Source organism: Anser anser (genome assembly GCF_964211835.1).
Source record: "Anser anser genome assembly, chromosome: 10".
Lineage (NCBI taxonomy): Eukaryota > Metazoa > Chordata > Aves > Anseriformes > Anatidae > Anser > Anser anser.
Window position 1 is genome coordinate 8,952,718 of NC_139730.1, and position 14,605 is coordinate 8,967,322.

The 14,605-nt window shown below is 44.0% G+C and overlaps 1 protein-coding gene across 3 annotated transcripts in view; it reads left to right on the forward strand.

The window, feature by feature from the left end:
- The first annotated feature begins 1,542 nt into the window (after positions 1-1,542).
- ARNT2 (aryl hydrocarbon receptor nuclear translocator 2) overlaps positions 1,543-14,605 on the forward strand; it is a 107,435-nt gene continuing 94,372 nt past the window's right edge. The window contains exon 1 of one of the 3 annotated variants that reach the window (XM_083851288.1): positions 1,543-1,798. In XM_083851288.1, the coding sequence (XP_083707414.1) occupies positions 1,768-1,798 (31 nt within the window). In that variant the 5' untranslated portion in view covers positions 1,543-1,767. The remainder of the gene's footprint in view (positions 1,799-14,605) is intronic. The other 2 variants (XM_083851291.1, XM_083851287.1) reach the window with 2 other exon arrangements.

Below are 14,605 nucleotides of genomic sequence, written 5' to 3' on the forward strand. Positions count from 1 at the left end.
GGGTAAGCTACTCGGAACATGGCTTTTCCTCACGAAAGGTAAGAATCTAGAAATACTGTGACCAAGGTTCTCTACAATCACAGTAACACAGTTTTATCTGAATGAAAATAAGTTATATTTACAAAATTGCTGATGCTAACAAAGTCTTCTAGTATTATCAGCATATGTGCCTTAAACCACAGGAATTAGAATGACTGTAGAATATCCCAAACTCCACAGCATCAGGAGGCACTACGGCAGTAAGATGCTTAGAAAAACAGCTCAACATCTCACAGGCAAAAGCACAATAAATCAAAGATAAAGTAAACTTTCTAGATAAGCAAGAGCATTTTAACGCCATGCTGATTAAACTTATCTACAGGAAATGAGTAAACACAGCCTCCATGCTTTCTCGGTCTTTCTGCCAATTTACATCTTAATGGCGAAACTGGTGCAGGTTACTTATTCAGCAGAGCAAGGGACTGATTTGCAACTTTTTGCTCTGAGTGCTGCCCTTAAAGTCTGCAGGACTGTTCAGGGCAACTGCGCACGGCGAATGGAGCCGCTTAACGATTAACAGGCCTTCGCAGCGTTACGGGGGCACGACAGAGGCATTGCAAGACAGGCATGCTTTTTTAGTGTTATACATCATGTGTCTGCTGCAGTTATCACACTGAGGGCTTTCAACGAGTCTTGAAGTTTGTTAATTCTGTGATACTGGTTTATATTAGAGCCCTGAGGTATGAGATTACGAGAAAAATCTCTGATTTCATTAAAAAGCATACATTTATGGTCCTTGTGTTTGTACCAGAAAGCCTTAAAATGCCAACTGAGTAATAAAGATCAGTTGTTCAGCTATACTTATGCTTGAATGTGAACACAGAGTAAGGCAAACTGTTGATTTTTAAAAGGACGCAACACAACTATAATCTGTATAGATCCCATGAGGAGCGGAGTGGCCCGTCTGAATTCTTTGTGTTTGTCATCTTTTTCATACTGAGGAACTCCATCAGTTACTACATTTTGATTAGTAATACGTGAAAATCATATTATTAATAATGGACCGAGAAGTTTCTGTATACTATGATCCGTTTGAAGCCCCAGATCTTCCATCTTGAGCCCAGACACAGGCGAGGCACACCACCACGCCTCAAAACCTCTGGGGCATGCTTCACACCTGACCCACACCCGACTTCACACCCGACCCACCCCAAGGCCACCCCCGTGCCCAGGGCTGCATTTTTGGCTGGGACCCCCAGAAACAGCGCTGCCAAGCGGAGAAAGCCCCCGCGGCATGGCGCTGCCGGCGCCCCCTCAGCGGCGCCCACACGGCCGCGCCTCATCGCCCGCGCGCGGGCCTGGGCTCGAGACCTCTCCCTCAAGGGGCTGCGCGCCGGGCGAGGAGCCGCTCCCGGGGCCGCGGGTTCGAGTCCCGAGCGGGGCCGCTGCTCCGGGACCGGCGACGGGCGTTCGCCCGCCGCTCTTCCCGGGGGGCGGCGGCCGGGGGTCCCGCTCGGGCGCGGTCCCAGCGCACATGTGCGGCCGCCCGGCACATGCTCACTGAGCGCGGCGCATGAGCAGACGCGGCGCGGGGCCGTCGGACATCTTGGGCCGCCCCGCACGGAGCGGGGAGCGCCGCCGCCGCCGGGTCCCCGGGGCGGGAGCAGCCGCGGCGCCCCTCTCGCCTCGCCTCGCCCCGGCTGCCTCTCCCTCCCCCGCCTCCCCCGGGCTGCTCAGAGCATCCCTCCTCCCCTCTATGCATTTGTCTTAATCCTTCTCAGAGACAAGATGGCAACGCCGGCGGCTGTAAACCCTCCCGGTGAGTAGCTGCCGTTGCCCCCCTGCGCCGCAGGGTCTCCGTCTCGCCCCACGTTGGCCCCGCCGCACCACACGCCCCCGGCCCGCCGTAGGCACACACCGCCCGTGGCGACCGGGACCGGGACCGGGACGGGGACAGCCCCGCGGCTCTCCCCGCTCCCCCGCGGCTCGGAGCGGGCTCGCCCCGGGACCGGCGGCGGCCGTCGGCAGCCGGGAGGAGCGGGCGGGCGGGCGGCCTCGCACCGAGCCCGGGGGAGACCTCGGGAGCCCGGAGGAGTTGTGCATAAGCACCTGGGGGCAGAGGGGAGCGGGGAGAGGCTGAAGGCCGGGGTCTGCTGTCAGTGTATGGTGCCCTACGCCCAGTCTCTGGTGCCCTATGCCAGGTCCTTGGTGCCCTGCGCCCGGTCTGTGGTGCTCTGTGCCCGGTCTCTGGTGCCCTACGCCCGGTTTTTGGTGCCCGGCTGCTGTCCCAGCCACGCTATCTGAAGGGAAAGCAACACGTCGAAACCCAAGGAAAGCACCTCAGGGCTGGCAGGTTCTTTGGTGTGCTCCCGTTTCCCTGCCAAAAGATGCCATAAATCAATTTTCCAATAATAATTTATTAGCAGAAGGAACTCACTAAAGTTTTCTCTTCAAATTCTTTGTGGGGCTAAGACGTTCCCTGAGGCGACGTGTTTCTGTGAGGCGCAATGTCTGGTTTGTTAAGTGTGTGGTGGAGTAGAGTGGGCTCATGTGATGCGCCGTAGTACGTGTTTCGGTAAGGTACTTTGGTCAATGAAGTGTTGTATCGTCGAGTATCTAACATTAAACACAAATGGAACAGCGGATTTTGCGCTGGGCACAATACGAATGAGGAACACTTTCATCAAAAGTGGATTCCAGTCCTATTTGTTTTGATGCTGGGTTGCTTTGCCATTTTTCGGTCAGTTTCAGTTCTGACTGTTAAGGGCTTCCTGGAGGAAATGTCAACAGTCCTTCAAATGTTCTTGTAGCTTTCACGCTGAAGGTAAACCTTTTGGCGTACACAGTTTGTTTGTTTCAGTAAGTGTCAATAAAGTAAGCAGGAACAACAAACCTTTGCCAATCAGATTGAGTTTTCATTTCAGAATTCTACGTATTAAATGAAAATCAATATTTAATGACAGGTTATTAAACGAGTGTTATTTAGCTTCCAGGCTACCATGTCATGCATGATAACGGAGAATTTCTGTGCGTGCACATGTAGCTAGAATCAGTGAGCGGTTTTGCAGGCACGGGCGGATACAAACAACTTTTTTGGGGGAAAAGTTTGGTTTGCCTTCATCCAGTCTGCTCCTCCAAGCTCTGCACAGAAGGAACAGCACTGATCGCTTAGAGGTCTGTGCAGAAACTGCTGAGAATTTGTAGAGCCTGGCGGCCCTTTGGCACCACCCTTTTCCACCTCTTTTTCTACCTACCTGCAGCTGGAGTCACCAAAAACGTGGTTGCAGGAGTTTGGGTACACACGCACTGCAGGGTAGCCTTGGAGCAGGGCTTCCCGGTCGTTCCCCTGTGCCCCAGGGAGCGCTTGTGTTGTGAACTCAGGGAGAGCAATGGGAAACATACTGAATGTGAGCGCCAAGCGTGCTGGCAGTGCAGTGATCCAGCACAACGAGGCTGGCTTGCCGTGCGGTCGTCAAGCGCTTCCAAGCACAGATTGCCGTCCTCCGGAAGGATGAGGAAGCGTGTTGGTTTCCTGGCACGAGCCTACACGTGCGTCCGCGAGGCTGAGGTTGCAGAGCGTCTTCTCACTCCTCGTCTAGGCAGCTGGAGCAGATCTGGGCTGACAGACAATTCACCAGCGATTAACGACCCTCCCATGTTATCTGCGCATGAGCATTGCTGTCAGACAAACGTAGCTGTGCATGGGCAAAGTCAAAATGAGGAGACTTTGAGCTGTGAAGAGGTGAGAACAGTAGACTTCACTCTGCAGTGCAGTGCTACGTTTGCTCTACCACGGACAGCAGAAGATAGAGCTGTGTGCGTGACATATCTTGACTTGTATTGTTTTTAACATGATAATCTGTTTCTTTTGTTATTCTATTTTTAGATTAACCACAAAGCAGTATAGAGAAGCAGAATCAAAAGCTTTACTGGGAGGATTTTAAGGCTGCTTTTTTCTTTTGGGGCCGGATCCTCAGCTGGTGTAGAACAAAAGTAGCCCTATTAGTATTGGTGAAGCTGTGCTGCCTTACGCCAGCTGACTTTCTGATCCACGATGTTAGGGGAGCACAATAGAGAGATTAACTTGTTAAGCATCTTTAATGATGATTAGAAATTACAATATGATTAAATTTTTATTAAGCAATTGTCTGGGGTTCTAATAACATTTGATAATTTAGGCAGGACATTAACCTACAGCTACCACAATACAAATACATGGGGCATTAGTCATATTCTAGGTAGTGGAATGGGGATTATCAGACACAGAAAAGCTGGGTATTCTGTAATTCTGGACGTGGAAATCTTTCCCTGTGGTATCTCCTGGTACAGAATTGTGCACTGCTCTGTGATGTTCTGTTCTCTCCCACGTTAGATGCAGATTTATCCATTTCCCTGCTCTTTTTGCAACAGGGTGGGAGCAGTTTGCAGCCTGTCCATGTTAGGGCTCGCAGGAGCTGCAGTGTCAGGACCGGATTGTGACAGGGATACGGCCACATCTGCTGACAGGTCTTTGTGGTGAAGGTGCTCGTCCATTCTGCAATGAGACATTGCTCTGAGAACTGGGGGCTCTGTAAGATAATCTCTTTTCTTGCTCTTCCTGCACGCTTAACCTCAGGAATAGGATCTGGTTAGAAGTACTTTGTTCGTTTGTCGTAATCTGGATGACTAACCGAAGTGTGAAACACAATACAAGTGTGTGGGAAGCTCATCTGCATTGGCACAAAGCATCAGAGTTAATTTATTTCCTCCTGAAATAAGATTGGCATATTAAATGGGTTTTAAGAACAAAAAAATTGTGGAGGTGTAACAAGCATTTCATAAATTACTGCTTGCAGCAAAGTAACTTAGTGCCACGTCTGTTTTAAATACATATATTTTTGGAATGCAAACTTGTCCGTAACTGTTGCTACTTCGGGGTCAAATTTTGCTTAACTTGTGATGAAGTATGTGATGTGGTGGTTCTTGTAGGAGCCCAATTGGGATGAAAACGTGAAATTCTTAATGAAATCAACATTTTCTTTTCCTGAGACTTTATGTGGCCTTGGGTGACTACGTTGGCTCAGTCTTACGGATGGTGCCAGAGCAGCAACTTTGTTGTGCTTAGGAGATGGGAAATGGGCTGGCTTTACCGCTTCAGCTCTTCCCCAGGTGGAAGGGGCAACCTGGGTAGTACCCACAGATACACTGCCAAATGCCACACACTCATACACCGAATCTGTAGAAATATTGAGATTAAACACTCAGAGCTTATCCAGAGTTACACCAGAGGGCAGTTCCCTTAGGGTGGTTTTGGCCATCTTTGAAGCTTTTGTGAATCTTTAGGATTGTATTCTTATATTTAATTGAAAAAACAATACCAAACAGTAGCTGAGTTGTTCACATAGTCACTAAAGCTCCTGTAATGATTTCTTTTTCAGCAGAGCGCCCAAGGTCTGACAGTATGTACAGCAACCTACCTGGCTCGCAAGGGCATCCGTCAGAGCTGGGTTGAGATTGAGAGAGGTGCTGGGCAGCGGCAGAAGTGTGCTGCTGGGGCTTAAAGCCTCCCTCTCACAACCACAGCAGCTGACTGCACATCCTTCTAGCCGATGGCTAATGCAGGATTTAAAAAAAAACAAACGCCTGAGGTTGATCCTCAAGGAAAGACAATTAAATGAGCACTTTCCACTTGCAGTTTGTAACGAGTTAGCAGCAAACTTCATGTTGTATGAATGAACACGTGTAACTCAGCCCTGCATCTGGCTTCTTGTCTTAGGCAAGTGCGTGGGTTCTGGGAGCTGGTTTGGTCGGTGTCCATTCGCTTCTCGTGGGAGTTCAAGGTGGAGATAAATCATTCTCCCGTTCCAGCTGGTCCCTCTGGGAATGAAGTGGGTTGTTAGCCCGCCTTGCATTGCACTCAGGGTGCTAAGATGTTAGAAAATGTGGAAGGGGTTTATTGCTGCCACGTTCCATGTTCCCACAAAGGAATTGGCTTTGACAGCCTGGCAATTCTTTTTATTTTTTTAGCTTTGGTAGGGCTTAAAAATTGATGATTAAAAAATCTAATTTGGTGTTTTAGATTTCAAAAGTGTCTATTCAATGCTGAGCCCCAAATTTGTTGTGTTTTATTGCTACGGTAGTAACAGCTTTGCCCATCATTACAATATAGACTATCCAGTAAACTCCAAAATCAATTTGACAGCATCCTGGGGAGTAAATGGAGTGTTCTACTGATGGGGATTATAATGGGCCCTAATGTTTCTGGGATGCAAAAACGTAGTCTTGTTTCTAGGATAATGCTGAAACTCAAAAGCTGAACACTCATTAGCTAATGGGATCCTTAAACTACAGATCTTTTCCTTCTGTTTTCATTTCTTTCTTTCTGCAGAACTTGTCCTTACTTCAGTCAAACAGTGGGGTGAGGTGATAATGCCTATTGAACTGTTCTGTGATAATGTTTTGACCGTCAGGACTGTGTACAGAACAGTAACTTGCATTGAAGAAATGTAATTTTTTGGTGTTTCTAATCTACAGGGATTCCAAAGCATTATATTTTAAAGTATCTCTTCTATCACAGAATATTTATTTAAAATTTGCATATGCAGCTTGTGGTTAGTTTCAAATATTTTTTTCAAATAGAATAATGTTTCCCCGTTCCTCTTAATAAAAATGCAAAACAAAACAGATATTGCTGATTCCTGTGATACCAGATGGTACTGCTGTTTTTTCTTTCCAGTAAGAAAAATTGCTGTAGAGATTAGGTAGGAAAGGAAAAAACAGCCATTTCAAAACAATCAAGGCAAAATAACACCTTTGAGTTAGTGATTATTGCTATTAAGAGGACAGAAATGGGGCTGTCATTATGAAGATGAATTCAGAGATTATGCTTAAATGGCTTGTGAAGATCAGATGTGTGTATAGTTTAGGGTAATTTTTTTAGACTTACTGCTTCATAACTGACAAGTAAGAATGGAAATGCGTTAATTCAGTGCTAACTGAAGAAAGTATAATGCTATTAACATTTTGCAATAGAAGGGGGAAAGAGGGGCCTTGAGTTTAGGACGTGGGGATGTAGATCTCAGTTCTTGTAGGTCTTCTGCAGATTTTGCAGTCCGCCTTGTGGAAGCATCCCTTTGGGTGGCCAGCAGCATTCAGAGGTGGATGAGGATGGGGCTGCTCTGCCTGGCCAGCACCACGGATCCCTGCACACCAGCCCAAACTAGGTTCTGCTGCTGACTGAAGAGCAGGCTCAATAACAGCCATGGGGGAAAGAAATCTGAAGATACAAAGGTGCTCCTTCACCCATTTGCTAAGATAGTTTGTGCAAGAAAACAGATGCGTTGGACCAAAGAGGCAGAAATTCTGAAATTTCGGAGAACTTGGGTGGCCGCTCAGTATATAAACAATTGGTACTTGTTTATTCTTGCCGACAATGTTTCCTTTGTTCGAATGCAAAGCATTTCCTGCCGCCCCACGTGTAGCCTGCATTCTGTGTAACAAGGAAGAGAAAAATTGCGTAAGGCTGTTGCCCTACGTTTTAGCTTTTGGTTATAATCCAAAGTGGATGCACATTGTAACCAAAGAAAAAGAATGCTAAAAGTGAATCATTCTTCATCTTCTATTGTAAAAGTAAAAAAACAAAAACAAAAACAAAACCACCACAATATCAAATTAGATAACTGCTTATCCAAATTAATTTGAGTATGGAAGGAATACTTTTGGTTGATGAAATAAAAACAATTGACCTATTTAGTCAGAGCATGCTCTTGGAAGATCTTCGAACTGGTAGATCTGATGCTCTCATACCTGTCTTTGGTTTTCTTGCTTTTTCAGTCATTGTTGTTTATATCAAGTTAGTAGTGAAAAGGAATTGGTTGGATAAACTCACGTGGACCAAATTCCCCCTTCTTGCCTACTTCTGAAGGAGTATTTTTGTCACAAAGTGTTGCAGGATTTCAGCAAATACTGGCCTTTTAGATGAGTAAGTTGCGTGGTTTGGAGCTTCAGTACCGGGCATAGACTACCATGTTTTTCAGAAGAGGTGATTGCAACTTTACCTTGAGTAGTCAGCATTTCAAATGGATTTATGTTGAAAAAGGCAACATTAATAAACTATCCTTCATCTGTCTTGGGTTTATCGTTTACGTGAATTAATGACCATAGTCATGCAATGGGTAATGAATTAGAAGCTGCTTTCAGGATAGATGTAATTTCCTTTTTTTGTACCCGAAGCATGCTAGTCCTCCTTGGGCAATGCCATCTGCACGTGGAGAAAGAGAAATGCTTTCTTTTGGATGTTCTGCATTTTCACGAATGTTTCTAAATTTTCTGCTTCCTCCTGTCTTCTGTCAGTTTTTATTTCCATTCTGCCGATCTACCTCCCACATTTCTGTCCCCCGGTTTTGATTCTGCGTTCCACTTGCGTGCCCCTGCCTCTCGGACGACTCCTGTGACTGCCACAGTTTGACTGTGGTGCTGAGCTGAGCTGTGCATTGGCTTCTCAGTTACTCTTGTCTAAATGTAAATGAGTCCTGGCATTGTACTGCTGCTTCTCTCAAATCTTTCAACAGTTTATAAGTTGTCTCCATTCCATTGATAGCAACTCCTTAAAGAAAAGTCCGTCTTCTTCCGAGTAGCAACTGTGAAGCCTTTTATGTAATGAAGCAGCTACTACAAGGTATAATCAATTGGCTCAAATTAGGACTATCTATTAGTTTACATATTCTCTACATGTATATATGTTGCTGTTTTGTTCTAGGACAGCTCATAACATTAATTTTAAATGTTTAGATTTGGGCTGCTGCTGTTTTTCTCATCTAAATGTCAACTGCATGTGACAAATAGAATAATATAAAATAATTACATATTTTTTCTCCAATCGAGGAAAAGGGGTGTTGAATTGTTTAATTACTGGCTTTGCCAGCATACAGATGGGAAGGCTTTTCAGGTAAGTTGCTCATACAGAATGCCTGAAATGGGTAGTAATTAACAACTGGCTCTTCATTGGTATGTTAATTATGCTGCCATTTGTCCTGGTGCCTGTCCTTGTTTTAAATGTTCAGTTACACTGAACTGAAGCGTTCACTTCCTGGCAAACACAGAATGTATCAGAACAGTTCGACTCTCAGATATATGCAAATATTTTATGGGAAGAGGCATGCCAGTAAATCACTGAGCTGCAAAGGACAAAAACACTGCATATTTGTATTCCTCAGAGGTAAAAGCAAAATCTGTTTCTATGGAATACACAGGCCTGGTTTTGAAAAATGTTCTCCAGTGCTTTCCCAGTAATAATCCAGAACACAATTTCATGCAGGTAAATAACCTGAGGGACTGGTTGCTGCTGGCTCTCTCCATTAGGAAGGGTAGGTGGACATCTGGGTGCTGTGACATGTTCTTGCAATGCATGTATTTTTAAAACTGCATTGCCTATAATGTCTGGATGGAAAATCAAGCAGAGCTGGAAACAATTTTAAAATTTGAGGTAAAACAGGCTATTTTGAATGCAAAGAGAATTAAAGTAACATCTCGTGTATAGATCACGTCAGTAGTTTCAAATCGTATTTAATTTACAGTTCAGTTCTTTTGAGAATGCAGGTTGTCCTCTGTTACTTGGGTGGTGCTTTGCCCAGCGCATCCCCAATCTCCACATATTACCACGACAGGTAAAAACAGACTGCATCCAGCATGAATCTTTAAGTTATTCAGCGATGTCCTGAAGAGGGCCGGGGTGGTAGTTCGGTGGCTGACCAGCATGTCAGAATGAGACCAGTGTTTGAACTTGCTGAGCCTCTGTCACTTGGAAGGTGGTTCGTCTTCCTAAAGCCCTGTGACCCTCGTCGTCACAGGGCAAGTCAGACACCTGAAATTAGGTGCTGGTTTTGTAACAGGAGCTGTAGGAAGAGGATTCTAGTCATAAAATTAGCTATAAAATGGCACTAGCTACTGTGTGTCACTGCCCTCTGAGTCATGTTTGAGCTGTTTATTGACCAAAAAAATGTGGTGCTGTTGGTACTGCAGAGCCTGTATGGCTCCAGAAGAGCTGGAGATCCCTTGTTCCGTGTCCAGCAGGCAAAGCTGCTAGCTCCGTTTGGAGTCCAGCTTCAGAGCCTGGAATTATTGTCAGCTAGAAAAGCTTGGTTTTGAGATGTTGAATTCCTGTGTTCACAGCCACGGAGAGGCAGCTCATCTAGTAGAGGCCTGCGGAGGCTCAGAGAAACAGGGGTCGGTCTGACTGCCCCCATGAGTCCTGTTCATGTCACAGTATATGGGGACACCGGTGGTTTCTGACAATTTATTTTTTTAGGGCATCTTAAGAGATTGACTGGTTGTCTGTGCATAGCTGTGTCACCTTGCTCTGCACTTTCTGTAATAAGAAGTGATTTGACCAGTAGAAAACAAGGCTGCATAATGAAAACTTCCCTTTATTTTTCGGGATTTTCAGCAGCCATAGGAATACAAAGGTAAATTATTGGAAGTATGTAAAGGTTTCGGTGTTCCTGGGATAAATATTCTTTTACTAATTCATCTTGTTGATGTTTTCATGGAAAAAAAGGTGAAATTTAATTTGCTGGGAGATCAGGTTTGTGGGAGCAGCAATTGCATCTTAGCTGCATTGTATTTTTACTTACCAGTGAAGGTTTGAAGTATGCACATTCATTGTTGAAATTAAAGTAAATGAACCATCACTGAGAAAAACACGGGAGCGTTTTCAAGCTCTTTTACGAAGACTGGAAAATAAGAATAGCTTCTGAATGTGTGGGCACGTTTAAAAGGTGGGCTGAAGTCCTAGTAATTATTCTTCAGCTCCTTTCTTGTAGAAATTTTATCAAGCCAAATAAGTTTCCCGTAAAAAATAGTCGTGGAGGGGGTATTGAGACCTTCTCTGGCCGTGAGGCACAGTTTGGCTGGAAGAGGTCGGTCTGTGCCTGCCCCACAGGAGGATGGATGGCTTCCCTCCTGCCCGGCTCTTGGAGGTGCCCGGCCGTGGTGCTGAGTGGGCTGGAGGTGCTGTGCTCCCCCTCCACTGCACCACTGCCCCCGTGTAAGCTAAAGGCTCATGGGGCAGGCTTGGGCGACGTCTGTCTCTGAGCACCGACTATTCGCAGTCGGTGTGTTGAGGGCATCTTCTGTTCTCTCATCATGGCGGTGGTTTCCAGCAAAGAGGACAGTGGACTGTGGGATTAAGGGTGTTTCAAATAAACATGAATATCTTCCCCAAAAGTCACGTGTTGAAGTCTGCAGAATCCAAATCTTACACTTGTGCTCAGGTGCTGAAAAATGTGGAAGGTCTCTGCAGGTTCTCTACCAGAAGTTGTCCATGCTATGAGTTAAGAAGAGAAATGTTCTCCTGTTACGCAGGTGAGGCTCAGCTGGATTTTCACTACCAACAAAACACGGCAGATCAGACTTGTGCTACATGGAACCCCTGTCCAAAATTTTGTCTTGTCACAAACATTTAAGAGTAAAGTGTAACACTTCCATTATGGATACTTACGGATTAAGACTGCAACAGAGAATTTTCTACCTTCTTTGTAGGTGATGGGCGTTGTGAAGTACGTAGGTTTATAAGAGTCTTTTGTTCCTCTTGTAGGTTATTTAAGCTTGAGAGTTGGTTCTTGAATGATAGCCGTTGTTAGTTTTATTTCTTCTAACAGAAATCAAGTACTCCTCTACTTGGCATAGTCTGTGATGTCTTCCTGATATAACAAATGAACCCGTGCTCTCTGAGATGTAGTAGTAAATCAAATAAATTTTGCTACTCTTCTGCTCAGCAAACAACTTACCATCCTGAGTTTCCAAAGTATTTGCTGGCTCAAGACTTACTTTTTTTATTTTATTTTTTTATTTTTTAAATGGTGTCCTCCTTCAGCTACTTTAGCCCTTTGGTTCTCAACAGTAAATGGAATTAAGGCTTAAGATTTCAACATTTTAGTGAAAGCTGCCAATCTGAATTTCTTTTGCCGTATTCCGATGACCTTGAGATAGGCATTCTAGCCACACATACTGTAAGCATACCAGCCAGATTTCTCCAGAGTTTTCCCTTTTGCTGTTTGTATTTCTCCCTCCAGGTTCCACGTGTGTTTTAAAAAAGGAGACCATGGAAATATCTAAGTAGTTTTTGAGGTGAGGCAGCTGTAGGAAGGTGCTGTAAAATAAAATCTTAATGCTGGGGTACAATAACCAAATTAAGGGATAGGTGGTTTTACTTGTTGGCATTTTGGTTGGATAGAATCAGTTGGAGATCTGTGGGTGGGTGGAAAGAACATTTACGTGAAGTTCATGCTGAATTATGTTTTGCTTGAGGAAAACTATTCATTACTCGCATAGCTGGCACATGCTTTCCTACTCCTCCTCTAAAGCGCTACCTGACTGCTTTGATGAAAAGGTTGAGATGTCATTAAGGAAGCGGCTCTGCCTCACCAACTGATGCTGTAAAAAACCTTTCCTGCCCTTGGTGTAACCAAGTAGGACGCAGGCAGAACCAGTCCTGGCTTTGCTCAAGGAGGACCGTACATGTGGTGAAGGTTTTGGGGTGTGTGGGGTCACGGCTCCATCTCTTGGGATGGAGTGTGTGGCTGTTCATAATGCACCAAAGCTCACTGCAGCTCCACCTGTACCCCCTTCTTGGGATTGGTTTTCCAAGATGATCTTCAGGACAAAATGTTCTTTCATCGTTGCTCAATTCAAAGCGACTGTGGTAATTATGAATAAGAGATTTGGAGACCAATAAATTCTCACAGTGCAGGAGAATTCTTGGCTGTTACAAGCTGCCTGCATTTTTCAGTTTTATTGCTGGCTGGCTACCTCCTGTCTGAGAAGTGACCGGGGAAAGAAGACAGACTTGTGATACAGTCACTAGCCAGGGTTCAAACTGATTTCAGACTTCTACTTAACCTCTGACAAGTCAAGTAATATCCGCGTGCCAGAGTTACCAGTCATTTGATTTTTGTTTCAGTTCTCTTATTTCCAATTTGCCTGTCCTGCTTATAAGTCTGTGTATTCTGGGATGGTTTTTTTATGTGCATCTGTGAAATCAGTTCAGTTACAATGGGTTATAAAATAACATATCTGTAGGACAGTGTGGAGTGCCTGAATATATATATTTTTTCATTGTTATGTAATTAATAATATTTTAATAACAGACCTGTATTATGTTGGTCTACCGAAGAATATTTCCCTCTCATTGGGAAGAAGGGGAGATAAAAAGCAAAATATACATTTTCTTTTGCCTTGGAAACAACAAATATTATTTATTCTAGGCACACTAATAACCATTAATTTGTATTTTCTTTATATGGTAGCTATGATGTTGGGATAACATGTTTTCTTAGTGTCTTTGGAAAGTATACCCACAAGCACAGATGGATAGCTATTTCATTGCTGAACTACCAATCATCGACCTGGCTATAAAATCTTAATATAGGCTTTACAACTCATTCCTTGCTCTCTTGACTTATGGTCACTCAATCTGCATTTGAAAATTGTTGGTTTGTTCTCAGCCAGGTACAGTTTGAATTAAGGTTGAGAGCAAAATATTGATTGCGTTGTGCACACGCACAAATTAAAAAACTGTATGAAAAATAGAGTGAATGAGTAATTTTTCAAGTGTAACATGTTTGAGAGCTGAATCCAAAAAGTAGGAAAATGCATTATAGGGGGTATTTGGTTGGTATGTTAACTCAAACTGTTCTTTCAGAGAAACTTGATTTCAAGTAAATACGTTTTCAGAAATCAAATCATGATTTGTCCTAATGTTGAAATGTAACAGTAAGGTATTTGTGGTGATTTTTTTTTTTGTTGGTTAATGCCTTGGGCTGCTAACAGTTGTTTGCTTTGTTCTGTAGAGTTCCAGTAGTAGCTGGGACACAGTTGCCACGTTTGGCATTCGGAGTAATTGTATATGTCCTTTGTACTCGTCTGTGCTGCTCTTCCATCAGCAAATATGAAAGTTAAAAATTGAATTTGATCAATATTTATAGACAAATACTCAGCTTGTTTTTTGACAAACATCCGATTTGTTTGTAGTGAGTTTTTTTCAGTGTCATTCTTCGCTCCCGTATTTGGTGTATCCACAGAACCGTCTGTATAGTTTTGTGAACAAGAGGCTTGTAACGGATGTCAGTCAGATCATATTTAACGTGAACATGAGGCCGTGAACATCCAGTAAATTCTTGAGCTTTGTAATTTTGAAAAAGCAACAAGAGTATCGCTTTTACAGCAGAACGCTTCTTGAAAGCCCAGCAGAGCTTACTTGGAACCATAATTGTTTTTGTTTTAAAATCGGTAATTCTGACAAAAGCAAAGTATAAGATTCAGTATTCATTCAATAAATGTAACACCAAGGAACCTTCTGCAGCAGAGCATAGCAGTATTTTGTATTTACTATATGCCTATCAAGATTTCCCTGACTCCATATTGTTGGGGTGTTCTCTTTGGGGCATGTGTGGGAATGAAACACTCTAGAAAGTAAAGCAAAAAAATGCAAATGCAGGTACTGTTGAATTTCCAAAAGCCTGTGGGCTTCTATTATATTTTTATTTGCAGACATGAAAGATGTAATGCTTGAAATTACCTAGAAGGCAGACTGTTCTAAACAGTGTAATTAATGATCCTGGGGCAGTGCTGGGTAGAAAAATCATTAAGA